The sequence below is a fragment of the Grus americana genome, chromosome 3 (genome assembly GCF_028858705.1).
Source record: "Grus americana isolate bGruAme1 chromosome 3, bGruAme1.mat, whole genome shotgun sequence".
In the NCBI taxonomy this organism is placed as follows: domain Eukaryota; kingdom Metazoa; phylum Chordata; class Aves; order Gruiformes; family Gruidae; genus Grus; species Grus americana.
In genome coordinates, this window is record NC_072854.1 from 115375513 (window position 1) to 115401288 (window position 25776).

The following is a 25776-nucleotide window of genomic DNA, read 5'->3' on the forward strand; positions in this document are numbered from 1 at the left end:
CGTGCCAAGCAACAGGAGGAAGCTGCTTCTGGACTGCGCAGCGTCGTGGTCTGTTTGGATCTCTCACATTGGTAGGACAACGTACTCCATAAATTCAACTCTAGTCTATGAGTTCATAAAACACACAAAGAAGAATGGCAAACAAGGGCTACATCCACTTTGTCCAGACCAGTCTGACGTGTGGATTCACTCCTTCGCCAATTCATTCATTAGGTTTCAAAGTTACAAGTTCTCTAAGTCACAGCTGTAATTTGTAACTCATAACTTGCAACACGTGCGCTTACAAGCAAAAGGGCTGCCGAGCCGACGGTGATAACGCTTCCAAACACAGAATGGTGCGGGCGTCCCCTGCATCACACGGGCATGCACCGAAGCCTCGGCAGCCCGGCTGCTGCTGGAGCCGCTTCCAAAGCTTTTTGGGTGAGCTGAGGCATTTAGAGCGCCCGGCGTGGCAGTTAATCTCTGCCCTTGCCGTGAGCGAAGCGGGTCTGAGGAAACTGCCCGACAATCAGCGCGCAAGGAGGATGGCTGCAGGGGACGGCGGCTGCGTAGGGACCTCGAGCCCTTCCTGGCCATCGTGCCCTGCCTACGTCCTGCCCTTGCGCTCCCCTCCCGGCGCTCCTCCCGGGAGATACTCAAAGCTCCAGAGGACGAGGTCCTGGGCAAGCTGCTCTAGGGGAGCCTGCCTGAGCAGATGTTGGACCCAAGGACCTCCACAGGTCCTTTCCAACGTCCACCCTCCCCTCTGGGACTCTCTGCTTGGGGTTCTGGGGTGGGTTTCTTTTGCGGCCGACCCACCAAAGCTGCTCGATCGCTCCCCTCCTCAACCGGACAGGGCAGAGAAAATGTAGCGAGAGGCTCGTGGGTGGAGATGAGGACGGGGAGAGATCAGTCGCTAATTACCGTCACGGGCAAAACCGACCCAACTTGGAAAAAAAAGTCATCTCATTTATTATCAAGCAAAACAGAGTAGGGCAATGAGAAATAAAACCAAACCTTCAAACACCTCCTCCCACCCCTCCCTCCTTCCCGGGCTTAACTTTACTCCCGATTCCTCTCCCTCCTCCCCGGCCGCGGCAGAGGGGGACGGGGAATGGGGGTTGTGGTCAGTTCATCACACGGTGTCTCTGCCGCTCCTTCCTCCTCAGGGGGAGGACTCCTCACACTCTGCCCCTGCTCCAGCGTGGGGTCCCTCCCACGGCAGGCAGTCCTCCACCAACTTCTCCCACAGGAGTCCTTCCCACGGGCTGCAGTTCTTCACCAACTGCTCCAGCGTGGGGTCCCTCCCACGGGGTGCAGACCTTCCGGAAGAGACTGCTCCAGCGTGGGTCCCCCACGGGGTCACAAGTCCTGCCAGCAAACCTGCTCCGGCGTGGGCTCCTCTCTCCACGGGGCCACAGGTCCCGCCAGGAGCCTGCTCCAGCGCGGGCTTCCCACGGGGTCACAGCCTCCTGTGGGTGCCTCCACCTGCTCCGGCGTGGGGTCCTCCACGGGCTGCAGGTGGAATCTCTGCTCCCCATCATCCTTCCTCCGTGGGCTGCAGGGGGACAGCCTGCCTCACCATGGTCTTCTCCACGGGCTGCAGGGGAATCTCTGCTCCGGCGCCTGGAGCGCCTCCTCCCCCTCCTTCTGCACTGACCTTGGTGTCTGCAGAGTTTCTCACATCTCCTCACTCCTCTCTCCGGCTGCAAAAGCTCCCGCTAGGGGGGTTTTTTCCCTTCTTAACTATGTTATCCCATAGGCGCTACCACCGTCGCTGATGGGCTCGGCCTTGGCCGGCGGCGGGTCCGTCTTAGAGCCGGCCGGCATTGGCTCTATCGGACACGGGGGAAGCTTCTAGCAGCTTCTCACAGAAGCCACCGCTGTAGGCCCCCCCCCGCTGCCAAAACCTTGCCACGCAAACCCATTACAGTTTCCCTCCTAAAGCGCCTCCACTCGGCCCTGATGCCTGCTGCAAAGGGTGCTGGGACAAGGGACGATCCCAGACTCCTCCCTGACAATTCATCCCCAGACCACAGCTCCCCACTCCCGAATATCCCACGGCAGGAGGCACAGTCCGAAGAGACAAAAGATCATTTTATTTGTGGACAACAGCTGCGGGGGCCCAGGACTCACAGCGCTTCAGCCAGGGAAAATGAATCGGCACCTGCAACAACAGAGTCAGAAAGCTCCCATAAAGCCAGAAGGGCAGGACGAGGCAGGGCTTTGTTCCCCTCTCCTTGGGGCACACCCTTCACGAGGAACCGTTCGTGGCAAAGATGGGCGGCAGAGCCTGGTACACACCTGGGCCTCCTGGCCTCCTGCACCCTCCTGCCTCTTCTCTTTGGTCCAGCCCCAGAAACTTCTGCCCTCTTCTTCCTCCTCGTCTCTTCCACGTGGGCCTCCTGGCCTCCTGCACCCTCCTGCCTCTTCTCTTTGGTCCAGCCCCAGAAACTTCTGCCCTCTTCTTCCTCCTCGTCTCTTCCACGGGGCTTTCACTCTCCTCCCCCCAGGCCTGTTTCCTCTTTCGCTCTCTTCTTTTTCCCTCGGCCTGGGGAGAGCCTGCAAACCTTTCCATCCCACAGAGGTATCAGCGAGGGAAAGCCACCATCCGCTGGAGTCCGTTCCCATTCGAACCACAACCGGCTCAGTTTACCTTCTTTCCCTTGAAAGGCTCGCCAGTTCTTCGGGGCGCCCCGGGGAGTCTGCCGCGCTCTCGGGGGTGCTCGGAGGCAAAGCCGGAGGTGCCTACAACAGAAAAGTCGGAGGTAGCAGGTGGCAAGAGATGACCCGGAGCCGTAAGCAGCTCCCGGACAAATTGCTACCTCAGCTCTGCAGAGGAGAGCCCTTTGGCTGCTTTGCATCCGCCACGGTCCGCACAGCGCCCCCCCCCCCACCCGCCCCCTCCAAAGAGACTCGATGAAGCTCTGATAGGAAGTAGGACCTGGGCAAAAGCCCTCGGAAGTCAGCGGCTGCTCCCCTCTGCCCTTCCGACGGTGTTTTGTGGGCATTTGGTTTGCTGGAGCACATGCCCAGTGCCTTTGAGAAACAAGCGTGCCAGTTTTCGTTACCACGGCCCATCCCGGGCGCCGGAGGAATCGCCCAAACCCGCAGCAGCTCTGCTGCCAGGCAGGGGCACAGCAGCCACTTGGCCTCTCCAGAAACTCCCCTCCCACACCAGAGACGCTGTCACGGGCTTTGGGGACCTGACCTACCTCTCCCGCGTCAGACCCCACCACCGTATCTCCCCCGGCTTCTCGGAGGACACCGAGCTCTAGAGAGGCGGGCGTGCGCGGCGAGGCGTCTGCCTGACGCTCGGGCTCTGCTCTGACCGCAGGGACGCTTTGCTCTGCCAAACGCGGGCCTCGAAAGAAAAAGCACGTGCAGCACGGTGAGGGACTTCTGGGAAGGAGAAACCAGCTCCGGCCAAAGCCCGCCGAAGCCCTACGCCACTGCTGGGCTCAGCCCTCGGCTGCCCTGTCTGCCCGCTTCGGCTCACCTTGCCGAGCAAAACAAAGCGCTCGTGCCCCGAGAGGCAGCGGCCCAAGAGAGGCCAGGGGACAAGCGGGGCTCCGAGGGCGACGCTCGCTGCCCAGCCCCGCCAGGAACGACGCCGAGGGTTCTGGCGTCCCGAGCCCCAGGCTGTGACAAGCCTCGGTCCCTCCGCTTACCTCGGGAGCTCTGCCTGGGGGCTGGCGACTCCTCGGCTGCTGGACAGCAAAGCTCAGCGGTCTCCTCCCCAAAGAGTTCCCTGCAGTTCTCCACCAGGAACTCCACCAGCACCTTCACCTGCACACATCAAAGCCTTGCTCTCAAGCCAGCTGCCGGAAAACGGGGCCGAGCAAGCGGCCTTTCCCACTCCCGACCCTCGCTCCAGGCAGGAGGCAGCCGGAGACCTCTGAGCAGCCAAGCTCGGAGGATGGGACGGGCCGGGAAGGCCGCAGCCAGCAGGGCCAGACAGCGTACCTTCTCGGTCGCCTCCAGCATGGCCTCCAGCGGGAGCAGGTCCTCGTGCGGTGGGCTCAGCAGGCTTGGCCCCATGCAGATGGCCAGGTTGCTGGAGCTCATCCTGCTGGTGCCCGCGCTGCGGGCGATGCGCCGGAGGAGGGAGAGCAGCCGCTTCAGGAGGAGGACGTTGGCCGCGGGCAGCTTCTCGGCCACCCTGAGGGAACAGGAACGCAAGGTTCATGGAGCAGATGCTGCCCACAGCCATCCCCCAGGCTCGCCCGAGGCAGGTGGGAGGCGGCGGCTGTGTCGCGCAGCTCTCCAGGTGCTCTCGGCCAGCGCTCAGGGCTCCTGCTCAACAGGCAGGCTGCTGCCCACGCTTACGCTTTCAGCTCTGCCATCTTCTCCTCCTTGCTGGTCCTCCGCATGGCGGCCATCCAGTCCTCGTAGAGGTCGTTGACGAGGAGCTTGGAGGGGATGCTTCGCAGGAAGTCCTGCAAGGCCCGGGCCTCCAGCTGAGCCTTTGGACACTCCAGGCCAGCCAGGAGCTCCTCCGGCGGCAGCTCCCAAGCGCTCACCTTCAAGAGGATAGCCAGCAGCAGCGCCGGCTGCCTTCCCAGCTCCACCTCTGCACCGCGGTCCAGGGCCTCCCGCAGCTCCCGAAGCGCTGTCACGCTGGCAGCTTGCCGGAATATCCCCTCCGTCGATGGCCCTTCCTGCTGCAGGACAGCCAGCAGCTCCTGCAGGAGAGGCAGGAGGACGCTTGCTTGCCTGCGGAGCTGCCTTCCAACAGCGCCGGCCAGAGCGCTGCCCCAGACCTGGCTCCTTGCTGGGGCTGAAGTGCCCAGGCCCTCCTCCCCGCAGCTCCCGGGGACACCCACAGCCTCTACGGAGCACCTGGAGGGCTGGGGACCCCCTGTCCAGGCTGCCTTACCTGGATGGGCCGGGGCAGCGTGCCCTCCTCCCCGCAGACGGCTGCCAGGGGCTGGCCAAAGAGCGCCCTGCTGCAGCCGCAGCCCGCCTGCCCTGGCGCCTGGGCAGCGGCCGGGCTGCGCCGCAGAGCAAAGGGCCAGGGCAGCCGTGTCCTCCTCCTGTTCCTGCTGCTGCAGCTGCTCCCTCCTGCTGCAAAGGAAAAGAGAGCACGAGCCCCTCAATGGAGACCGCCAGGCCAGCGCTCCCGGAGCCTGCCCTGCCCTGCCCTGCCCTGCAGCGCAGCGCTGAGCGGTGCGGCAGGGGGGGCAGGGAGCCAGCGGCCGGAACCGCGGCTCTGGCTCGCTCGGAGGCTCCCGAGAGCCGGCGTGCCACCGGGACAGCCCGGCCCAGCCCTCGCCCTGCCAAGCCCCGGGGCAGCAGCAGCAGCAGCAGCAGCAGCAGAGGCTCCCTGTCCCCGCAGAACCACATCCAGCGGCCGCTGCCCAGCGGGTGTCCTTGCTCCTCCCGCCGACGTCCTCCCTCGGGCTACCGCACCTGCATGGCGACACTCAAGGGACAAGTGAGCACAGCTCAGCCGGTCGGTTGCAGGAGCTGGCCTTGCTTTCCAATACTCACCTGCTGAGCGGCAGCGTGCCCCCGCGTCGCCGGACGGGACCGGCGCGAGCCCTTGCTTGCGATCGGCCTGCAAGAAGCAGGCTGTGCTTAGAGGGCAGCCCCACAGCAGAAAGGGCCACCAGCCAGCTGCCCCCCGGCACCGGCAGCCCGCGCGCGGCAGAGCCGGGACCCTCCGCTCTCCCGGGCTCTCTGCCCCGCGCGGCGGGTTTCCTCCCAGCGCCAACAGCCGGGACGTGCCGGCGTTCCTGGGGGCTCCCCAAGCCTCTCCGCTCCCTGAGTGGCACCGCGGCACCCTCCCTCCCTCCAGCCCTCTGTCCCGCACGAGCTCGCTCCGCTCGCCGCACACGGCGGCACAGCCAGAGGTGGCCAAAAGGCCGCCGCTCTCACCTTGGCCTGGCCCTCCAGCAGCCTCTCCAGGCTCCTGGCGCTGAATGTCCTCCCCTGGCCAAGCGAGAAAGAGGGCGAGGAGCTGAGCAGCCGTGCCTCTGCTGCTCGGCAGCTGCAGGACCAGCGCTCGCTCGGGGACAGAGCCCAGGCCAGAGAGACACTCACGGCACGGCGGCGCCTCAGCTCCTTCTCCAGGACTTGGAGCGATGGGAGACGGGTCACCCGCACTTTCGCGGCTCCTTCGGGTGCCCTGTGCCACAAGAAGGGACAGGGAGAGGGCCGGCTGAGCCCCAAGACACCTCTTCTCTCTTGTCGGGGGGTGCCGCGGGGGCACCTCTCCCCAGCTGGGGAGCTGTCTTCCCCCGTCGGGCTGCGCCCGGAGCATCCCTCCCCCGGCTCACCCCAGCAGTGTGCCCAGCCACAGCTCCTTCAGTGCCCGGGAGCTGCAGACAGAGAGGAGGAGAAAGAGCGTCAGGCCCCGCTGCCCCCCAGCCCGTGGGCAGAGGCGGGCGCCGGCACAGCCCTGCCCCATGGGCAAGGAGACGGGGCAGGACGAAGCCCCGTGGAGCACAACTCGCCCGAAAGTGGCAATGCAGGAGCCGCTGGGCCAGACGAAGACGAGGGAGCTCCTGTCCACGCCGCTGCCTTCCTGCTCCTCCTCTTCTTCCTCCCCCGCCGCCTCCTTCCTGCCGCTCAGCACCCACAGCTGCTCCAGGGCCAGGCGCAGCTGTGGGCGCAGGCTGGTGCCACCTCTGCGGAGAGCAGGGGAAGGCGGGGAGCTGCATGGAGGTGGCCTCCTCGGGCTCCCCCACCTGCCCTTGGCACGGACGTGGATCGATGCGTCCAGCACCAAGGTCCCGGGGCCTGGGGCTGGTGCCCGGGTGTCCCCGCAATGGTGCCGGGGTCAGGCATGGGGCAAAGGCAGCGGGGCGCTGAGGCTCTTACTGCAACTTGGCCACCACCAGCTCCTCTTGGAGGAGGAGAAGGCGCCTCGCGCTCCTCTCGCGGCCCCGGCTCAGCTGCACGTCCGCGCTCAGCACCGCCTCGGCCTCGCTGAGAGCCTCCCTGCGGAGCAGCGAGCGGCGGGCATGAGAAAGGCTGCTGCTGCTGCTGCTGCTGCTGCTGCTGCTGCTGCTGCGGGGCCCGGCCGTGCCCGCGTGTCCCCAAGCCGCCCGGGGAGCCTACCTGGAGCCGCAGCAGCAGTTGGCCTGGCCCATCGCGCCCGGGACAGGAGGCCCCTCGCCGGGCACCAAGGACTCGCGCCAGCCGGCGATGGCGAGGATGGGAAGCGGGCCGCCGGTGCCGGTGCTAGTGGCTGCTCGGCCAGATCCTGCCTCCTCGCAGCCAGCACAGCTCCGTGCTGCTGTCTCTGCGGGCTGTTGGCTCCAACTGACCAACGCTGGGAGCCCAACGGAAAGTGGGAGGGGCACTGGGGGGGGCACTGGGCTGAGGGTTCTCTCCAGGATGGCCATGGCTGCCTTGCACTGGGGAGCCCAGAGCAGGGCACAGCCCGGGGCGAGGACCACCTGCCTCCACCTGCTGGCACTGCCCCTTGCCTCGCGGCTCACCGCTCCTCCCTGGCCTCCGACTCGACTTGGTGCCACCGGCCACCACCCCCTGGGGCCGGCCGCTCGGCCGCTTTCCCGGCCACTGCGCTGCTCCTCAGCCCATGGGCTCTTTGCTTTCTTCCAGTCCTCAGGCGCATCTCCCTTGTGGAGGGGCCTCGCAAGGCCACCTGCCAGCCCCCTCGGCACTTGAGGGCGCACCCCGTGGGGGCCCGACAGGGACGTCTTCTGCCTCCCCGCTTTGCTCAAGTCTTCTCTAATCTCATCCTCTGACACCTCATCCTGCCGGAGCCTCTTGCACGGAGGGCACCTCTTCTTTGCTCCAGCCTTCCCCCCGCCGGGCAGGTCTCCAGGGCCTGGGATGTCTGAAGGCTGGTCTCGCTAGGACCGTTCATGCCCCAGGACGATTGGCAGAACCTAGACCAGCCTGAAGTGCTGCCGCCGTAGCCCAGCGAAGGCCAGCAGAGTTTAAAGAGGGAGCAGCAGAAGTCCTGAAATGCAACCGTTGGATGAGCTGCATCAGGACATTTCTTCCCAGGAGCTGCTACGGGGCTGTGCTTTGCATCTGTGCTGCAAACAGCCTTGAGAACCCAAGGGGTGCGTTGGCTACTGCTGAGCAGCTTTCTGTAGAGCTGCTCAAACCAGTAAATAGCACCCACCCTGTCCAGCAGACCGTGCCAAGCAACAGGAGGAAGCTGCTTCTGGACTGCGCAGCGTCGTGGTCTGTTTGGATCTCTCACATTGGTAGGACAACGTACTCCATAAATTCAACTCTAGTCTATGAGTTCATAAAACACACAAAGAAGAATGGCAACCAAGGGCTACATCCACTTTGTCCAGACCAGTCTGACGTGTGGATTCACTCCTTCGCCAATTCATTCATTAGGTTTCAAAGTTACAAGTTCTCTAAGTCACAGCTGTAATTTGTAACTCATAACTTGCAACACGTGCGCTTACAAGCAAAAGGGCTGCCGAGCCGACGGTGATAACGCTTCCAAACACAGAATGGTGCGGGCGTCCCCTGCATCACACGGGCATGCACCGAAGCCTCGGCAGCCCGGCTGCTGCTGGAGCCGCTTCCAAAGCTTTTTGGGTGAGCTGAGGCATTTAGAGCGCCCGGCGTGGCAGTTAATCTCTGCCCTTGCCGTGAGCGAAGCGGGTCTGAGGAAACTGCCCGACAATCAGCGCGCAAGGAGGATGGCTGCAGGGGACGGCGGCTGCGTAGGGACCTCGAGCCCTTCCTGGCCATCGTGCCCTGCCTACGTCCTGCCCTTGCGCTCCCCTCCCGGCGCTCCTCCCGGGAGATACTCAAAGCTCCAGAGGACGAGGTCCTGGGCAAGCTGCTCTAGGGGAGCCTGCCTGAGCAGATGTTGGACCCAAGGACCTCCACAGGTCCTTTCCAACGTCCACCCTCCCCTCTGGGACTCTCTGCTTGGGGTTCTGGGGTGGGTTTCTTTTGCGGCCGACCCACCAAAGCTGCTCGATCGCTCCCCTCCTCAACCGGACAGGGCAGAGAAAATGTAGCGAGAGGCTCGTGGGTGGAGATGAGGACGGGGAGAGATCAGTCGCTAATTACCGTCACGGGCAAAACCGACCCAACTTGGAAAAAAAAGTCATCTCATTTATTATCAAGCAAAACAGAGTAGGGCAATGAGAAATAAAACCAAACCTTCAAACACCTCCTCCCACCCCTCCCTCCTTCCCGGGCTTAACTTTACTCCCGATTCCTCTCCCTCCTCCCCGGCCGCGGCAGAGGGGGACGGGGAATGGGGGTTGTGGTCAGTTCATCACACGGTGTCTCTGCCGCTCCTTCCTCCTCAGGGGGAGGACTCCTCACACTCTGCCCCTGCTCCAGCGTGGGGTCCCTCCCACGGCAGGCAGTCCTCCACCAACTTCTCCCACAGGAGTCCTTCCCACGGGCTGCAGTTCTTCACCAACTGCTCCAGCGTGGGGTCCCTCCCACGGGGTGCAGACCTTCCGGAAGAGACTGCTCCAGCGTGGGTCCCCCACGGGGTCACAAGTCCTGCCAGCAAACCTGCTCCGGCGTGGGCTCCTCTCTCCACGGGGCCACAGGTCCCGCCAGGAGCCTGCTCCAGCGCGGGCTTCCCACGGGGTCACAGCCTCCTGTGGGTGCCTCCACCTGCTCCGGCGTGGGGTCCTCCACGGGCTGCAGGTGGAATCTCTGCTCCCCATCATCCTTCCTCCGTGGGCTGCAGGGGGACAGCCTGCCTCACCATGGTCTTCTCCACGGGCTGCAGGGGAATCTCTGCTCCGGCGCCTGGAGCGCCTCCTCCCCCTCCTTCTGCACTGACCTTGGTGTCTGCAGAGTTTCTCACATCTCCTCACTCCTCTCTCCGGCTGCAAAAGCTCCCGCTAGGGGGGTTTTTTCCCTTCTTAACTATGTTATCCCATAGGCGCTACCACCGTCGCTGATGGGCTCGGCCTTGGCCGGCGGCGGGTCCGTCTTAGAGCCGGCCGGCATTGGCTCTATCGGACACGGGGGAAGCTTCTAGCAGCTTCTCACAGAAGCCACCGCTGTAGGCCCCCCCCCCGCTGCCAAAACCTTGCCACGCAAACCCATTACAGTTTCCCTCCTAAAGCGCCTCCACTCGGCCCTGATGCCTGCTGCAAAGGGTGCTGGGACAAGGGACGATCCCAGACTCCTCCCTGACAATTCATCCCCAGACCACAGCTCCCCACTCCCGAATATCCCACGGCAGGAGGCACAGTCCGAAGAGACAAAAGATCATTTTATTTGTGGACAACAGCTGCGGGGGCCCAGGACTCACAGCGCTTCAGCCAGGGAAAATGAATCGGCACCTGCAACAACAGAGTCAGAAAGCTCCCATAAAGCCAGAAGGGCAGGACGAGGCAGGGCTTTGTTCCCCTCTCCTTGGGGCACACCCTTCACGAGGAACCGTTCGTGGCAAAGATGGGCGGCAGAGCCTGGTACACACCTGGGCCTCCTGGCCTCCTGCACCCTCCTGCCTCTTCTCTTTGGTCCAGCCCCAGAAACTTCTGCCCTCTTCTTCCTCCTCGTCTCTTCCACGTGGGCCTCCTGGCCTCCTGCACCCTCCTGCCTCTTCTCTTTGGTCCAGCCCCAGAAACTTCTGCCCTCTTCTTCCTCCTCGTCTCTTCCACGGGGCTTTCACTCTCCTCCCCCCAGGCCTGTTTCCTCTTTCGCTCTCTTCTTTTTCCCTCGGCCTGGGGAGAGCCTGCAAACCTTTCCATCCCACAGAGGTATCAGCGAGGGAAAGCCACCATCCGCTGGAGTCCGTTCCCATTCGAACCACAACCGGCTCAGTTTACCTTCTTTCCCTTGAAAGGCTCGCCAGTTCTTCGGGGCGCCCCGGGGAGTCTGCCGCGCTCTCGGGGGTGCTCGGAGGCAAAGCCGGAGGTGCCTACAACAGAAAAGTCGGAGGTAGCAGGTGGCAAGAGATGACCCGGAGCCGTAAGCAGCTCCCGGACAAATTGCTACCTCAGCTCTGCAGAGGAGAGCCCTTTGGCTGCTTTGCATCCGCCACGGTCCGCACAGCGCCCCCCCCCCCACCCGCCCCCTCCAAAGAGACTCGATGAAGCTCTGATAGGAAGTAGGACCTGGGCAAAAGCCCTCGGAAGTCAGCGGCTGCTCCCCTCTGCCCTTCCGACGGTGTTTTGTGGGCATTTGGTTTGCTGGAGCACATGCCCAGTGCCTTTGAGAAACAAGCGTGCCAGTTTTCGTTACCACGGCCCATCCCGGGCGCCGGAGGAATCGCCCAAACCCGCAGCAGCTCTGCTGCCAGGCAGGGGCACAGCAGCCACTTGGCCTCTCCAGAAACTCCCCTCCCACACCAGAGACGCTGTCACGGGCTTTGGGGACCTGACCTACCTCTCCCGCGTCAGACCCCACCACCGTATCTCCCCCGGCTTCTCGGAGGACACCGAGCTCTAGAGAGGCGGGCGTGCGCGGCGAGGCATCTGCCTGACGCTCGGGCTCTGCTCTGACCGCAGGGACGCTTTGCTCTGCCAAACGCGGGCCTCGAAAGAAAAAGCACGTGCAGCACGGTGAGGGACTTCTGGGAAGGAGAAACCAGCTCCGGCCAAAGCCTGCCGAAGCCCTACGCCACTGCTGGGCTCAGCCCTCGGCTGCCCTGTCTGCCCGCTTCGGCTCACCTTGCCGAGCAAAACAAAGCGCTCGTGCCCCGAGAGGCAGCGGCCCAAGAGAGGCCAGGGGACAAGCGGGGCTCCGAGGGCGACGCTCGCTGCCCAGCCCCGCCAGGAACGACGCCGAGGGTTCTGGCGTCCCGAGCCCCAGGCTGTGACAAGCCTCGGTCCCTCCGCTTACCTCGGGAGCTCTGCCTGGGGGCTGGCGACTCCTCGGCTGCTGGACAGCAAAGCTCAGCGGTCTCCTCCCCAAAGAGTTCCCTGCAGTTCTCCACCAGGAACTCCACCAGCACCTTCACCTGCACACATCAAAGCCTTGCTCTCAAGCCAGCTGCCGGAAAACGGGGCCGAGCAAGCGGCCTTTCCCACTCCCGACCCTCGCTCCAGGCAGGAGGCAGCCGGAGACCTCTGAGCAGCCAAGCTCGGAGGATGGGCCGGGCCGGGAAGGCCGCAGCCAGCAGGGCCAGACAGCGTACCTTCTCGGTCGCCTCCAGCATGGCCTCCAGCGGGAGCAGGTCCTCGTGCGGTGGGCTCAGCAGGCTTGGCCCCATGCAGATGGCCAGGTTGCTGGAGCTCATCCTGCTGGTGCCCGCGCTGCGGGCGATGCGCCGGAGGAGGGAGAGCAGCCGCTTCAGGAGGAGGACGTTGGCCGCGGGCAGCTTCTCGGCCACCCTGAGGGAACAGGAACGCAAGGTTCATGGAGCAGATGCTGCCCACAGCCATCCCCCAGGCTCGCCCGAGGCAGGTGGGAGGCGGCGGCTGTGTCGCGCAGCTCTCCAGGTGCTCTCGGCCAGCGCTCAGGGCTCCTGCTCAACAGGCAGGCTGCTGCCCACGCTTACGCTTTCAGCTCTGCCATCTTCTCCTCCTTGCTGGTCCTCCGCATGGCGGCCATCCAGTCCTCGTAGAGGTCGTTGACGAGGAGCTTGGAGGGGATGCTTCGCAGGAAGTCCTGCAAGGCCCGGGCCTCCAGCTGAGCCTTTGGACACTCCAGGCCAGCCAGGAGCTCCTCCGGCGGCAGCTCCCAAGCGCTCACCTTCAAGAGGATAGCCAGCAGCAGCGCCGGCTGCCTTCCCAGCTCCACCTCTGCACCGCGGTCCAGGGCCTCCCGCAGCTCCCGAAGCGCTGTCACGCTGGCAGCTTGCCGGAATATCCCCTCCGTCGATGGCCCTTCCTGCTGCAGGACAGCCAGCAGCTCCTGCAGGAGAGGCAGGAGGACGCTTGCTTGCCTGCGGAGCTGCCTTCCAACAGCGCCGGCCAGAGCGCTGCCCCAGACCTGGCTCCTTGCTGGGGCTGAAGTGCCCAGGCCCTCCTCCCCGCAGCTCCCGGGGACACCCACAGCCTCTACGGAGCACCTGGAGGGCTGGGGACCCCCTGTCCAGGCTGCCTTACCTGGATGGGCCGGGGCAGCGTGCCCTCCTCCCCGCAGACGGCTGCCAGGGGCTGGCCAAAGAGCGCCCTGCTGCAGCCGCAGCCCGCCTGCCCTGGCGCCTGGGCAGCGGCCGGGCTGCGCCGCAGAGCAAAGGGCCAGGGCAGCCGTGTCCTCCTCCTGTTCCTGCTGCTGCAGCTGCTCCCTCCTGCTGCAAAGGAAAAGAGAGCACGAGCCCCTCAATGGAGACCGCCAGGCCAGCGCTCCCGGAGCCTGCCCTGCCCTGCCCTGCCCTGCAGCGCAGCGCTGAGCGGTGCGGCAGGGGGGGCAGGGAGCCAGCGGCCGGAACCGCGGCTCTGGCTCGCTCGGAGGCTCCCGAGAGCCGGCGTGCCACCGGGACAGCCCGGCCCAGCCCTCGCCCTGCCAAGCCCCGGGGCAGCAGCAGCAGCAGCAGCAGCAGCAGAGGCTCCCTGTCCCCGCAGAACCACATCCAGCGGCCGCTGCCCAGCGGGTGTCCTTGCTCCTCCCGCCGACGTCCTCCCTCGGGCTACCGCACCTGCATGGCGACACTCAAGGGACAAGTGAGCACAGCTCAGCCGGTCGGTTGCAGGAGCTGGCCTTGCTTTCCAATACTCACCTGCTGAGCGGCAGCGTGCCCCCGCGTCGCCGGACGGGACCGGCGCGAGCCCTTGCTTGCGATCGGCCTGCAAGAAGCAGGCTGTGCTTAGAGGGCAGCCCCACAGCAGAAAGGGCCACCAGCCAGCTGCCCCCCGGCACCGGCAGCCCGCGCGCGGCAGAGCCGGGACCCTCCGCTCTCCCGGGCTCTCTGCCCCGCGCGGCGGGTTTCCTCCCAGCGCCAACAGCCGGGACGTGCCGGCGTTCCTGGGGGCTCCCCAAGCCTCTCCGCTCCCTGAGTGGCACCGCGGCACCCTCCCTCCCTCCAGCCCTCTGTCCCGCACGAGCTCGCTCCGCTCGCCGCACACGGCGGCACAGCCAGAGGTGGCCAAAAGGCCGCCGCTCTCACCTTGGCCTGGCCCTCCAGCAGCCTCTCCAGGCTCCTGGCGCTGAATGTCCTCCCCTGGCCAAGCGAGAAAGAGGGCGAGGAGCTGAGCAGCCGTGCCTCTGCTGCTCGGCAGCTGCAGGACCAGCGCTCGCTCGGGGACAGAGCCCAGGCCAGAGAGACACTCACGGCACGGCGGCGCCTCAGCTCCTTCTCCAGGACTTGGAGCGATGGGAGACGGGTCACCCGCACTTTCGCGGCTCCTTCGGGTGCCCTGTGCCACAAGAAGGGACAGGGAGAGGGCCGGCTGAGCCCCAAGACACCTCTTCTCTCTTGTCGGGGGGTGCCGCGGGGGCACCTCTCCCCAGCTGGGGAGCTGTCTTCCCCCGTCGGGCTGCGCCCGGAGCATCCCTCCCCCGGCTCACCCCAGCAGTGTGCCCAGCCACAGCTCCTTCAGTGCCCGGGAGCTGCAGACAGAGAGGAGGAGAAAGAGCGTCAGGCCCCGCTGCCCCCCAGCCCGTGGGCAGAGGCGGGCGCCGGCACAGCCCTGCCCCATGGGCAAGGAGACGGGGCAGGACGAAGCCCCGTGGAGCACAACTCGCCCGAAAGTGGCAATGCAGGAGCCGCTGGGCCAGACGAAGACGAGGGAGCTCCTGTCCACGCCGCTGCCTTCCTGCTCCTCCTCTTCTTCCTCCCCCGCCGCCTCCTTCCTGCCGCTCAGCACCCACAGCTGCTCCAGGGCCAGGCGCAGCTGTGGGCGCAGGCTGGTGCCACCTCTGCGGAGAGCAGGGGAAGGCGGGGAGCTGCATGGAGGTGGCCTCCTCGGGCTCCCCCACCTGCCCTTGGCACGGACGTGGATCGATGCGTCCAGCACCAAGGTCCCGGGGCCTGGGGCTGGTGCCCGGGTGTCCCCGCAATGGTGCCGGGGTCAGGCATGGGGCAAAGGCAGCGGGGCGCTGAGGCTCTTACTGCAACTTGGCCACCACCAGCTCCTCTTGGAGGAGGAGAAGGCGCCTCGCGCTCCTCTCGCGGCCCCGGCTCAGCTGCACGTCCGCGCTCAGCACCGCCTCGGCCTCGCTGAGAGCCTCCCTGCGGAGCAGCGAGCGGCGGGCATGAGAAAGGCTGCTGCTGCTGCTGCTGCTGCTGCTGCTGCTGCTGCTGCGGGGCCCGGCCGTGCCCGCGTGTCCCCAAGCCGCCCGGGGAGCCTACCTGGAGCCGCAGCAGCAGTTGGCCTGGCCCATCGCGCCCGGGACAGGAGGCCCCTCGCCGGGCACCAAGGACTCGCGCCAGCCGGCGATGGCGAGGATGGGAAGCGGGCCGCCGGTGCCGGTGCTAGTGGCTGCTCGGCCAGATCCTGCCTCCTCGCAGCCAGCACAGCTCCGTGCTGCTGTCTCTGCGGGCTGTTGGCTCCAACTGACCAACGCTGGGAGCCCAACGGAAAGTGGGAGGGGCACTGGGGGGGCACTGGGCTGAGGGTTCTCTCCAGGATGGCCATGGCTGCCTTGCACTGGGGAGCCCAGAGCAGGGCACAGCCCGGGGCGAGGACCACCTGCCTCCACCTGCTGGCACTGCCCCTTGCCTCGCGGCTCACCGCTCCTCCCTGGCCTCCGACTCGACTTGGTGCCACCGGCCACCACCCCCTGGGGCCGGCCGCTCGGCCGCTTTCCCGGCCACTGCGCTGCTCCTCAGCCCATGGGCTCTTTGCTTTCTTCCAGTCCTCAGGCGCATCTCCCTTGTGGAGGGGCCTCGCAAGGCCACCTGCCAGCCCCCTCGGCACTTGAGGGCGCACCCCGTGGGGGCCCGACAGGGACGTCTTCTGCCTCCCCGCTTTGCTCAAGTCTTCTCTAATCTCATCCTCTGACACCTCATCCTGCCGGAGCCTCTTGCACGGAGGGCACCTCTTCTTTGCTCCAGCCTTCCCCCCGCCGGGCAGGTCTCCAGGGCCTGGGATGTCTGAAGGCTGGTCTCGCTAGGACCGTTCATGCCCCAGGACGATTGGCAGAACCTAGACCAGCCTGAAGTGCTGCCGCCGTAGCCCAGCGAAGGCCAGCAGAGTTTAAAGAGGGAGCAGCAGAAGTCCTGAAATGCAACCGTTGGATGAGCTGCATCAGGACATTTCTTCCCAGGAGCTGCTACGGGGCTGTGCTTTGCATCTGTGCTGCAAACAGCCTTGAGAACCCAAGGGGTGCGTTGGCTACTGCTGAGCAGCTTTCTGTAGAGCTGCTCAAACCAGTAAATAGCACCCACCCTGTCCAGCAGACCGTGCCAAGCAACAGGAGGAAGCTGCTTCTGGACTGCGCAGCGTCGTGGTCTGTTTGGATCTCTCACATTGGTAGGACAACGTACTCCATAAATTCAACTCTAGTCTATGAGTTCATAAAACACACAAAGAAGAATGGCAACCAAGGGCTACATCCACTTTGTCCAGACCAGTCTGACGTGTGGATTCACTCCTTCGCCAATTCATTCATTAGGTTTCAAAGTTACAAGTTCTCTAAGTCACAGCTGTAATTTGTAACTCATAACTTGCAACACGTGCGCTTACAAGCAAAAGGGCTGCCGAGCCGACGGTGATAACGCTTCCAAACACAGAATGGTGCGGGCGTCCCCTGCATCACACGGGCATGCACCGAAGCCTCGGCAGCCCGGCTGCTGCTGGAGCCGCTTCCAAAGCTTTTTGGGTGAGCTGAGGCATTTAGAGCGCCCGGCGTGGCAGTTAATCTCTGCCCTTGCCGTGAGCGAAGCGGGTCTGAGGAAACTGCCCGACAATCAGCGCGCAAGGAGGATGGCTGCAGGGGACGGCGGCTGCGTAGGGACCTCGAGCCCTTCCTGGCCATCGTGCCCTGCCTACGTCCTGCCCTTGCGCTCCCCTCCCGGCGCTCCTCCCGGGAGATACTCAAAGCTCCAGAGGACGAGGTCCTGGGCAAGCTGCTCTAGGGGAGCCTGCCTGAGCAGATGTTGGACCCAAGGACCTCCACAGGTCCTTTCCAACGTCCACCCTCCCCTCTGGGACTCTCTGCTTGGGGTTCTGGGGTGGGTTTCTTTTGCGGCCGACCCACCAAAGCTGCTCGATCGCTCCCCTCCTCAACCGGACAGGGCAGAGAAAATGTAGCGAGAGGCTCGTGGGTGGAGATGAGGACGGGGAGAGATCAGTCGCTAATTACCGTCACGGGCAAAACCGACTCAACTTGGAAAAAAAAGTCATCTCATTTATTATCAAGCAAAACAGAGTAGGGCAATGAGAAATAAAACCAAACCTTCAAACACCTCCTCCCACCCCTCCCTCCTTCCCGGGCTTAACTTTACTCCCGATTCCTCTCCCTCCTCCCCGGCCGCGGCAGAGGGGGACGGGGAATGGGGGTTGTGGTCAGTTCATCACACGGTGTCTCTGCCGCTCCTTCCTCCTCAGGGGGAGGACTCCTCACACTCTGCCCCTGCTCCAGCGTGGGGTCCCTCCCACGGCAGGCAGTCCTCCACCAACTTCTCCCACAGGAGTCCTTCCCACGGGCTGCAGTTCTTCACCAACTGCTCCAGCGTGGGGTCCCTCCCACGGGGTGCAGACCTTCCGGAAGAGACTGCTCCAGCGTGGGTCCCCCACGGGGTCACAAGTCCTGCCAGCAAACCTGCTCCGGCGTGGGCTCCTCTCTCCACGGGGCCACAGGTCCCGCCAGGAGCCTGCTCCAGCGCGGGCTTCCCACGGGGTCACAGCCTCCTGTGGGTGCCTCCACCTGCTCCGGCGTGGGGTCCTCCACGGGCTGCAGGTGGAATCTCTGCTCCCCATCATCCTTCCTCCGTGGGCTGCAGGGGGACAGCCTGCCTCACCATGGTCTTCTCCACGGGCTGCAGGGGAATCTCTGCTCCGGCGCCTGGAGCGCCTCCTCCCCCTCCTTCTGCACTGACCTTGGTGTCTGCAGAGTTTCTCACATCTCCTCACTCCTCTCTCCGGCTGCAAAAGCTCCCGCTAGGGGGGTTTTTTCCCTTCTTAACTATGTTATCCCATAGGCGCTACCACCGTCGCTGATGGGCTCGGCCTTGGCCGGCGGCGGGTCCGTCTTAGAGCCGGCCGGCATTGGCTCTATCGGACACGGGGGAAGCTTCTAGCAGCTTCTCACAGAAGCCACCGCTGTAGGCCCCCCCCCGCTGCCAAAACCTTGCCACGCAAACCCATTACAGTTTCCCTCCTAAAGCGCCTCCACTCGGCCCTGATGCCTGCTGCAAAGGGTGCTGGGACAAGGGACGATCCCAGACTCCTCCCTGACAATTCATCCCCAGACCACAGCTCCCCACTCCCGAATATCCCACGGCAGGAGGCACAGTCCGAAGAGACAAAAGATCATTTTATTTGTGGACAACAGCTGCGGGGGCCCAGGACTCACAGCGCTTCAGCCAGGGAAAATGAATCGGCACCTGCAACAACAGAGTCAGAAAGCTCCCATAAAGCCAGAAGGGCAGGACGAGGCAGGGCTTTGTTCCCCTCTCCTTGGGGCACACCCTTCACGAGGAACCGTTCGTGGCAAAGATGGGCGGCAGAGCCTGGTACACACCTGGGCCTCCTGGCCTCCTGCACCCTCCTGCCTCTTCTCTTTGGTCCAGCCCCAGAAACTTCTGCCCTCTTCTTCCTCCTCGTCTCTTCCACGTGGGCCTCCTGGCCTCCTGCACCCTCCTGCCTCTTCTCTTTGGTCCAGCCCCAGAAACTTCTGCCCTCTTCTTCCTCCTCGTCTCTTCCACGGGGCTTTCACTCTCCTCCCCCCAGGCCTGTTTCCTCTTTCGCTCTCTTCTTTTTCCCTCGGCCTGGGGAGAGCCTGCAAACCTTTCCATCCCACAGAGGTATCAGCGAGGGAAAGCCACCATCCGCTGGAGTCCGTTCCCATTCGAACCACAACCGGCTCAGTTTACCTTCTTTCCCTTGAAAGGCTCGCCAGTTCTTCGGGGCGCCCCGGGGAGTCTGCCGCGCTCTCGGGGGTGCTCGGAGGCAAAGCCGGAGGTGCCTACAACAGAAAAGTCGGAGGTAGCAGGTGGCAAGAGATGACCCGGAGCCGTAAGCAGCTCCCGGACAAATTGCTACCTCAGCTCTGCAGAGGAGAGCCCTTTGGCTGCTTTGCATCCGCCACGGTCCGCACAGCGCCCCCCCCCCCCACCCGCCCCCTCCAAAGAGACTCGATGAAGCTCTGATAGGAAGTAGGACCTGGGCAAAAGCCCTCGGAAGTCAGCGGCTGCTCCCCTCTGCCCTTCCGACGGTGTTTTGTGGGCATTTGGTTTGCTGGAGCACATGCCCAGTGCCTTTGAGAAACAAGCGTGCCAGTTTTCGTTACCACGGCCCATCCCGGGCGCCGGAGGAATCGCCCAAACCCGCAGCAGCTCTGCTGCCAGGCAGGGGCACAGCAGCCACTTGGCCTCTCCAGAAACTCCCCTCCCACACCAGAGACGCTGTCACGGGCTTTGGGGACCTGACCTACCTCTCCCGCGTCAGACCCCACCACCGTATCTCCCCCGGCTTCTCGGAGGACACCGAGCTCTAGAGAGGCGGGCGTGCGCGGCGAGGCGTCTGCCTGACGCTCGGGCTCTGCTCTGACCGCAGGGACGCTTTGCTCTGCCAAACGCGGGCCTCGAAAGAAAAAGCACGTGCAGCACGGTGAGGGACTTCTGGGAAGGAGAAACCAGCTCCGGCCAAAGCCCGCCGAAGCCCTACGCCACTGCTGGGCTCAGCCCTCGGCTGCCCTGTCTGCCCGCTTCGGCTCACCTTGCCGAGCAAAACAAAGCGCTCGTGCCCCGAGAGGCAGCGGCCCAAGAGAGGCCAGGGGACAAGCGGGGCTCCGAGGGCGACGCTCGCTGCCCAGCCCCGCCAGGAACGACGCCGAGGGTTCTGGCGTCCCGAGCCCCAGGCTGTGACAAGCCTCGGTCCCTCCGCTTACCTCGGGAGCTCTGCCTGGGGGCTGGCGACTCCTCGGCTGCTGGACAGCAAAGCTCAGCGGTCTCCTCCCCAAAGAGTTCCCTGCAGTTCTCCACCAGGAACTCCACCAGCACCTTCACCTGCACACATCAAAGCCTTGCTCTCAAGCCAGCTGCCGGAAAACGGGGCCGAGCAAGCGGCCTTTCCCACTCCCGACCCTCGCTCCAGGCAGGAGGCAGCCGGAGACCTCTGAGCAGCCAAGCTCGGAGGATGGGCCGGGCCGGGAAGGCCGCAGCCAGCAGGGCCAGACAGCGTACCTTCTCGGTCGCCTCCAGCATGGCCTCCAGCGGGAGCAGGTCCTCGTGCGGTGGGCTCAGCAGGCTTGGCCCCATGCAGATGGCCAGGTTGCTGGAGCTCATCCTGCTGGTGCCCGCGCTGCGGGCGATGCGCCGGAGGAGGGAGAGCAGCCGCTTCAGGAGGAGGACGTTGGCCGCGGGCAGCTTCTCGGCCACCCTGAGGGAACAGGAACGCAAGGTTCATGGAGCAGATGCTGCCCACAGCCATCCCCCAGGCTCGCCCGAGGCAGGTGGGAGGCGGCGGCTGTGTCGCGCAGCTCTCCAGGTGCTCTCGGCCAGCGCTCAGGGCTCCTGCTCAACAGGCAGGCTGCTGCCCACGCTTACGCTTTCAGCTCTGCCATCTTCTCCTCCTTGCTGGTCCTCCGCATGGCGGCCATCCAGTCCTCGTAGAGGTCGTTGACGAGGAGCTTGGAGGGGATGCTTCGCAGGAAGTCCTGCAAGGCCCGGGCCTCCAGCTGAGCCTTTGGACACTCCAGGCCAGCCAGGAGCTCCTCCGGCGGCAGCTCCCAAGCGCTCACCTTCAAGAGGATAGCCAGCAGCAGCGCCGGCTGCCTTCCCAGCTCCACCTCTGCACCGCGGTCCAGGGCCTCCCGCAGCTCCCGAAGCGCTGTCACGCTGGCAGCTTGCCGGAATATCCCCTCCGTCGATGGCCCTTCCTGCTGCAGGACAGCCAGCAGCTCCTGCAGGAGAGGCAGGAGGACGCTTGCTTGCCTGCGGAGCTGCCTTCCAACAGCGCCGGCCAGAGCGCTGCCCCAGACCTGGCTCCTTGCTGGGGCTGAAGTGCCCAGGCCCTCCTCCCCGCAGCTCCCGGGGACACCCACAGCCTCTACGGAGCACCTGGAGGGCTGGGGACCCCCTGTCCAGGCTGCCTTACCTGGATGGGCCGGGGCAGCGTGCCCTCCTCCCCGCAGACGGCTGCCAGGGGCTGGCCAAAGAGCGCCCTGCTGCAGCCGCAGCCCGCCTGCCCTGGCGCCTGGGCAGCGGCCGGGCTGCGCCGCAGAGCAAAGGGCCAGGGCAGCCGTGTCCTCCTCCTGTTCCTGCTGCTGCAGCTGCTCCCTCCTGCTGCAAAGGAAAAGAGAGCACGAGCCCCTCAATGGAGACCGCCAGGCCAGCGCTCCCGGAGCCTGCCCTGCCCTGCCCTGCCCTGCAGCGCAGCGCTGAGCGGTGCGGCAGGGGGGGCAGGGAGCCAGCGGCCGGAACCGCGGCTCTGGCTCGCTCGGAGGCTCCCGAGAGCCGGCGTGCCACCGGGACAGCCCGGCCCAGCCCTCGCCCTGCCAAGCCCCGGGGCAGCAGCAGCAGCAGCAGCAGCAGCAGAGGCTCCCTGTCCCCGCAGAACCACATCCAGCGGCCGCTGCCCAGCGGGTGTCCTTGCTCCTCCCGCCGACGTCCTCCCTCGGGCTACCGCACCTGCATGGCGACACTCAAGGGACAAGTGAGCACAGCTCAGCCGGTCGGTTGCAGGAGCTGGCCTTGCTTTCCAATACTCACCTGCTGAGCGGCAGCGTGCCCCCGCGTCGCCGGACGGGACCGGCGCGAGCCCTTGCTTGCGATCGGCCTGCAAGAAGCAGGCTGTGCTTAGAGGGCAGCCCCACAGCAGAAAGGGCCACCAGCCAGCTGCCCCCCGGCACCGGCAGCCCGCGCGCGGCAGAGCCGGGACCCTCCGCTCTCCCGGGCTCTCTGCCCCGCGCGGCGGGTTTCCTCCCAGCGCCAACAGCCGGGACGTGCCGGCGTTCCTGGGGGCTCCCCAAGCCTCTCCGCTCCCTGAGTGGCACCGCGGCACCCTCCCTCCCTCCAGCCCTCTGTCCCGCACGAGCTCGCTCCGCTCGCCGCACACGGCGGCACAGCCAGAGGTGGCCAAAAGGCCGCCGCTCTCACCTTGGCCTGGCCCTCCAGCAGCCTCTCCAGGCTCCTGGCGCTGAATGTCCTCCCCTGGCCAAGCGAGAAAGAGGGCGAGGAGCTGAGCAGCCGTGCCTCTGCTGCTCGGCAGCTGCAGGACCAGCGCTCGCTCGGGGACAGAGCCCAGGCCAGAGAGACACTCACGGCACGGCGGCGCCTCAGCTCCTTCTCCAGGACTTGGAGCGATGGGAGACGGGTCACCCGCACTTTCGCGGCTCCTTCGGGTGCCCTGTGCCACAAGAAGGGACAGGGAGAGGGCCGGCTGAGCCCCAAGACACCTCTTCTCTCTTGTCGGGGGGTGCCGCGGGGGCACCTCTCCCCAGCTGGGGAGCTGTCTTCCCCCGTCGGGCTGCGCCCGGAGCATCCCTCCCCCGGCTCACCCCAGCAGTGTGCCCAGCCACAGCTCCTTCAGTGCCCGGGAGCTGCAGACAGAGAGGAGGAGAAAGAGCGTCAGGCCCCGCTGCCCCCCAGCCCGTGGGCAGAGGCGGGCGCCGGCACAGCCCTGCCCCATGGGCAAGGAGACGGGGCAGGACGAAGCCCCGTGGAGCACAACTCGCCCGAAAGTGGCAATGCAGGAGCCGCTGGGCCAGACGAAGACGAGGGAGCTCCTGTCCACGCCGCTGCCTTCCTGCTCCTCCTCTTCTTCCTCCCCCGCCGCCTCCTTCCTGCCGCTCAGCACCCACAGCTGCTCCAGGGCCAGGCGCAGCTGTGGGCGCAGGCTGGTGCCACCTCTGTGGAGAGCAGGGGAAGGCAGGGAGCTGCATGGAGGTGGCCTCCTCGGGCTCCCCCACCTGCCCTTGGCACGGACGTGGATCGATGCGTCCAGCACCAAGGTCCCGGGGCCTGGGGCTGGTGCCCGGGTGTCCCCGCAATGGTGCCGGGGTCAGGCATGGGGCAAAGGCAGCGGGGCGCTGAGGCTCTTACTGCAACTTGGCCACCACCAGCTCCTCTTGGAGGAGGAGAAGGCGCCTCGCGCTCCTCTCGCGGCCCCGGCTCAGCTGCACGTCCGCGCTCAGCACCGCCTCGGCCTCGCTGAGAGCCTCCCTGCGGAGCAGCGAGCGGCGGGCATGAGAAAGGCTGCTGCTGCTGCTGCTGCTGCTGCTGCTGCTGCTGCTGCGGGGCCCGGCCGTGCCCGCGTGTCCCCAAGCCGCCCGGGGAGCCTACCTGGAGCCGCAGCAGCAGTTGGCCTGGCCCATCACGCCCGGGACAGGAGGCCCCTCGCCGGGCACCAAGGACTCGCGCCAGCCGGCGATGGCGAGGATGGGAAGCGGGCCGCCGGTGCCGGTGCTAGTGGCTGCTCGGCCAGATCCTGCCTCCTCGCAGCCAGCACAGCTCCGTGCTGCTGTCTCTGCGGGCTGTTGGCTCCAACTGACCAACGCTGGGAGCCCAACGGAAAGTGGGAGGGGCACTGGGGGGGGCACTGGGCTGAGGGTTCTCTCCAGGATGGCCATGGCTGCCTTGCACTGGGGAGCCCAGAGCAGGGCACAGCCCGGGGCGAGGACCACCTGCCTCCACCTGCTGGCACTGCCCCTTGCCTCGCGGCTCACCGCTCCTCCCTGGCCTCCGACTCGACTTGGTGCCACCGGCCACCACCCCCTGGGGCCGGCCGCTCGGCCGCTTTCCCGGCCACTGCGCTGCTCCTCAGCCCATGGGCTCTTTGCTTTCTTCCAGTCCTCAGGCGCATCTCCCTTGTGGAGGGGCCTCGCAAGGCCACCTGCCAGCCCCCTCGGCACTTGAGGGCGCACCCCGTGGGGGCCCGACAGGGACGTCTTCTGCCTCCCCGCTTTGCTCAAGTCTTCTCTAATCTCATCCTCTGACACCTCATCCTGCCGGAGCCTCTTGCACGGAGGGCACCTCTTCTTTGCTCCAGCCTTCCCCCCGCCGGGCAGGTCTCCAGGGCCTGGGATGTCTGAAGGCTGGTCTCGCTAGGACCGTTCATGCCCCAGGACGATTGGCAGAACCTAGACCAGCCTGAAGTGCTGCCGCCGTAGCCCAGCGAAGGCCAGCAGAGTTTAAAGAGGGAGCAGCAGAAGTCCTGAAATGCAACCGTTGGATGAGCTGCATCAGGACATTTCTTCCCAGGAGCTGCTACGGGGCTGTGCTTTGCATCTGTGCTGCAAACAGCCTTGAGAACCCAAGGGGTGCGTTGGCTACTGCTGAGCAGCTTTCTGTAGAGCTGCTCAAACCAGTAAATAGCACCCACCCTGTCCAGCAGACCGTGCCAAGCAACAGGAGGAAGCTGCTTCTGGACTGCGCAGCGTCGTGGTCTGTTTGGATCTCTCACATTGGTAGGACAACGTACTCCATAAATTCAACTCTAGTCTATGAGTTCATAAAACACACAAAGAAGAATGGCAAACAAGGGCTACATCCACTTTGTCCAGACCAGTCTGACGTGTGGATTCACTCCTTCGCCAATTCATTCATTAGGTTTCAAAGTTACAAGTTCTCTAAGTCACAGCTGTAATTTGTAACTCATAACTTGCAACACGTGCGCTTACAAGCAAAAGGGCTGCCGAGCCGACGGTGATAACGCTTCCAAACACAGAATGGTGCGGGCGTCCCCTGCATCACACGGGCATGCACCGAAGCCTCGGCAGCCCGGCTGCTGCTGGAGCCGCTTCCAAAGCTTTTTGGGTGAGCTGAGGCATTTAGAGCGCCCGGCGTGGCAGTTAATCTCTGCCCTTGCCGTGAGCGAAGCGGGTCTGAGGAAACTGCCCGACAATCAGCGCGCAAGGAGGATGGCTGCAGGGGACGGCGGCTGCGTAGGGACCTCGAGCCCTTCCTGGCCATCGTGCCCTGCCTACGTCCTGCCCTTGCGCTCCCCTCCCGGCGCTCCTCCCGGGAGATACTCAAAGCTCCAGAGGACGAGGTCCTGGGCAAGCTGCTCTAGGGGAGCCTGCCTGAGCAGATGTTGGACCCAAGGACCTCCACAGGTCCTTTCCAACGTCCACCCTCCCCTCTGGGACTCTCTGCTTGGGGTTCTGGGGTGGGTTTCTTTTGCGGCCGACCCACCAAAGCTGCTCGATCGCTCCCCTCCTCAACCGGACAGGGCAGAGAAAATGTAGCGAGAGGCTCGTGGGTGGAGATGAGGACGGGGAGAGATCAGTCGCTAATTACCGTCACGGGCAAAACCGACCCAACTTGGAAAAAAAAGTCATCTCATTTATTATCAAGCAAAACAGAGTAGGGCAATGAGAAATAAAACCAAACCTTCAAACACCTCCTCCCACCCCTCCCTCCTTCCCGGGCTTAACTTTACTCCCGATTCCTCTCCCTCCTCCCCGGCCGCGGCAGAGGGGGACGGGGAATGGGGGTTGTGGTCAGTTCATCACACGGTGTCTCTGCCGCTCCTTCCTCCTCAGGGGGAGGACTCCTCACACTCTGCCCCTGCTCCAGCGTGGGGTCCCTCCCACGGCAGGCAGTCCTCCACCAACTTCTCCCACAGGAGTCCTTCCCACGGGCTGCAGTTCTTCACCAACTGCTCCAGCGTGGGGTCCCTCCCACGGGGTGCAGACCTTCCGGAAGAGACTGCTCCAGCGTGGGTCCCCCACGGGGTCACAAGTCCTGCCAGCAAACCTGCTCCGGCGTGGGCTCCTCTCTCCACGGGGCCACAGGTCCCGCCAGGAGCCTGCTCCAGCGCGGGCTTCCCACGGGGTCACAGCCTCCTGTGGGTGCCTCCACCTGCTCCGGCGTGGGGT

General features: G+C 65.1%; 6 protein-coding genes across 14 annotated transcripts; all 6 read right to left on the minus strand.

The window, feature by feature from the left end:
• Positions 1-1720: 1720 nt before the first annotated feature.
• LOC129204595 (T-cell activation Rho GTPase-activating protein-like) lies at positions 1721-5059 on the minus strand (the record flags this gene model as incomplete). Its single annotated transcript, XM_054820821.1, has 8 exons — positions 1721-2146; positions 2284-2549; positions 2636-2727; positions 3651-3768; positions 3946-4141; positions 4309-4418; positions 4503-4664; positions 4859-5059. Coding segments are annotated over 7 exons (954 nt in total), but the record flags the coding sequence as incomplete, so codon positions are not given.
• LOC129205387 (uncharacterized) lies at positions 5058-7194 on the minus strand. 5 transcript variants are annotated; one of them, XM_054822834.1, is made up of 7 exons: positions 7045-7194; positions 6805-6924; positions 6438-6611; positions 6261-6302; positions 6025-6109; positions 5860-5913; positions 5058-5539 (listed from the first exon to the last, which is right to left on the minus strand). In XM_054822834.1, exons 1-7 carry the CDS (start codon positions 7074-7076, stop codon positions 5075-5077), a joined length of 972 nt encoding a protein of 323 aa, XP_054678809.1. In that variant the 5' UTR covers positions 7077-7194; the 3' UTR covers positions 5058-5074. The 5 variants fall into 5 exon arrangements, with proteins under 5 accessions (XP_054678809.1, XP_054678808.1, XP_054678807.1 ...); XM_054822833.1 differs by having other exon boundaries at positions 5058-5391; positions 5473-5539; positions 5860-6109; XM_054822836.1 differs by having other exon boundaries at positions 5308-5553.
• A 3068-nt stretch (positions 7195-10262) lies between these two features.
• Positions 10263-13157, minus strand: LOC129204596 (T-cell activation Rho GTPase-activating protein-like; the record flags this gene model as incomplete). The annotated part of the gene is made up of 8 exons (XM_054820822.1): positions 10263-10647; positions 10734-10825; positions 11293-11441; positions 11749-11866; positions 12044-12239; positions 12407-12516; positions 12601-12762; positions 12957-13157. Coding segments are annotated over 8 exons (1344 nt in total), but the record flags the coding sequence as incomplete, so codon positions are not given.
• LOC129205322 (uncharacterized) lies at positions 13156-15296 on the minus strand. Of its 5 annotated transcripts, none has more exons than XM_054822639.1 (7): positions 15143-15296; positions 14903-15022; positions 14536-14709; positions 14359-14400; positions 14123-14207; positions 13958-14011; positions 13156-13637 (listed from the first exon to the last, which is right to left on the minus strand). In XM_054822639.1, exons 1-7 carry the CDS (start codon positions 15172-15174, stop codon positions 13173-13175), a joined length of 972 nt encoding a protein of 323 aa, XP_054678614.1. In that variant the 5' UTR covers positions 15175-15296; the 3' UTR covers positions 13156-13172. The 5 variants fall into 5 exon arrangements, with proteins under 5 accessions (XP_054678614.1, XP_054678613.1, XP_054678612.1 ...); XM_054822638.1 differs by having other exon boundaries at positions 13156-13489; positions 13571-13637; positions 13958-14207; XM_054822641.1 differs by having other exon boundaries at positions 13406-13651.
• Positions 15297-17914: 2618 nt separating this feature from the next.
• Positions 17915-21254, minus strand: LOC129204597 (T-cell activation Rho GTPase-activating protein-like; the record flags this gene model as incomplete). The annotated part of the gene is made up of 8 exons (XM_054820823.1): positions 17915-18340; positions 18478-18743; positions 18830-18921; positions 19846-19963; positions 20141-20336; positions 20504-20613; positions 20698-20859; positions 21054-21254. Coding segments are annotated over 7 exons (954 nt in total), but the record flags the coding sequence as incomplete, so codon positions are not given.
• LOC129204598 (uncharacterized) lies at positions 21253-23526 on the minus strand. Its single transcript, XM_054820824.1, has 7 exons — positions 23449-23526; positions 23000-23235; positions 22633-22806; positions 22456-22497; positions 22055-22304; positions 21668-21734; positions 21253-21586 (listed from the first exon to the last, which is right to left on the minus strand). Exons 1-7 carry the CDS (start codon positions 23524-23526, stop codon positions 21270-21272), a joined length of 1164 nt encoding a protein of 387 aa, XP_054676799.1. The 3' UTR covers positions 21253-21269.
• Between the last annotated feature and the right edge of the window lie 2250 nt (positions 23527-25776).

What these genes read in the sequence shown, in the direction of transcription:
- LOC129205322 (XM_054822637.1), bottom strand. Translation starts at nt 15,174, where the DNA reads ATGGGCCAGGCCAACTGCTGCTGCGGCTCCAG. An exon ending in TCCTGCATTGCCACTTTCGG is followed by an intron (nt 14,401 to 14,535) that starts GCGAGTTGTGCT and finishes CTCTGTCTGCAG; the next exon opens with CTCCCGGGCACTGAAGGAGC. An exon ending in TGCTGGAGGGCCAGGCCAAG is followed by an intron (nt 13,638 to 13,957) that starts GTGAGAGCGGCG and finishes TGCTTCTTGCAG; the next exon opens with GCCGATCGCAAGCAAGGGCT.
- LOC129204598 (XM_054820824.1), bottom strand. Translation starts at nt 23,526, where the DNA reads ATGGCCATCCTGGAGAGAACCCTCAGCCCAGTGCCCCCCCCAGTGCCC. An exon ending in CCGTTGGGCTCCCAGCGTTG is followed by an intron (nt 23,236 to 23,448) that starts GTCAGTTGGAGC and finishes GGCTCCAGGTAG; the next exon opens with GCTCCCCGGGCGGCTTGGGG. An exon ending in GGCACGCTGCCGCTCAGCAG is followed by an intron (nt 21,587 to 21,667) that starts GTGAGTATTGGA and finishes GTCGCCATGCAG; the next exon opens with GTGCGGTAGCCCGAGGGAGG.
- LOC129205387 (XM_054822832.1), bottom strand. Translation starts at nt 7,076, where the DNA reads ATGGGCCAGGCCAACTGCTGCTGCGGCTCCAG. An exon ending in CTGGTGGTGGCCAAGTTGCA is followed by an intron (nt 6,612 to 6,804) that starts GTAAGAGCCTCA and finishes TGCTCTCCGCAG; the next exon opens with AGGTGGCACCAGCCTGCGCC. An exon ending in TGGCTGGGCACACTGCTGGG is followed by an intron (nt 6,110 to 6,260) that starts GTGAGCCGGGGG and finishes CTTGTGGCACAG; the next exon opens with GGCACCCGAAGGAGCCGCGA.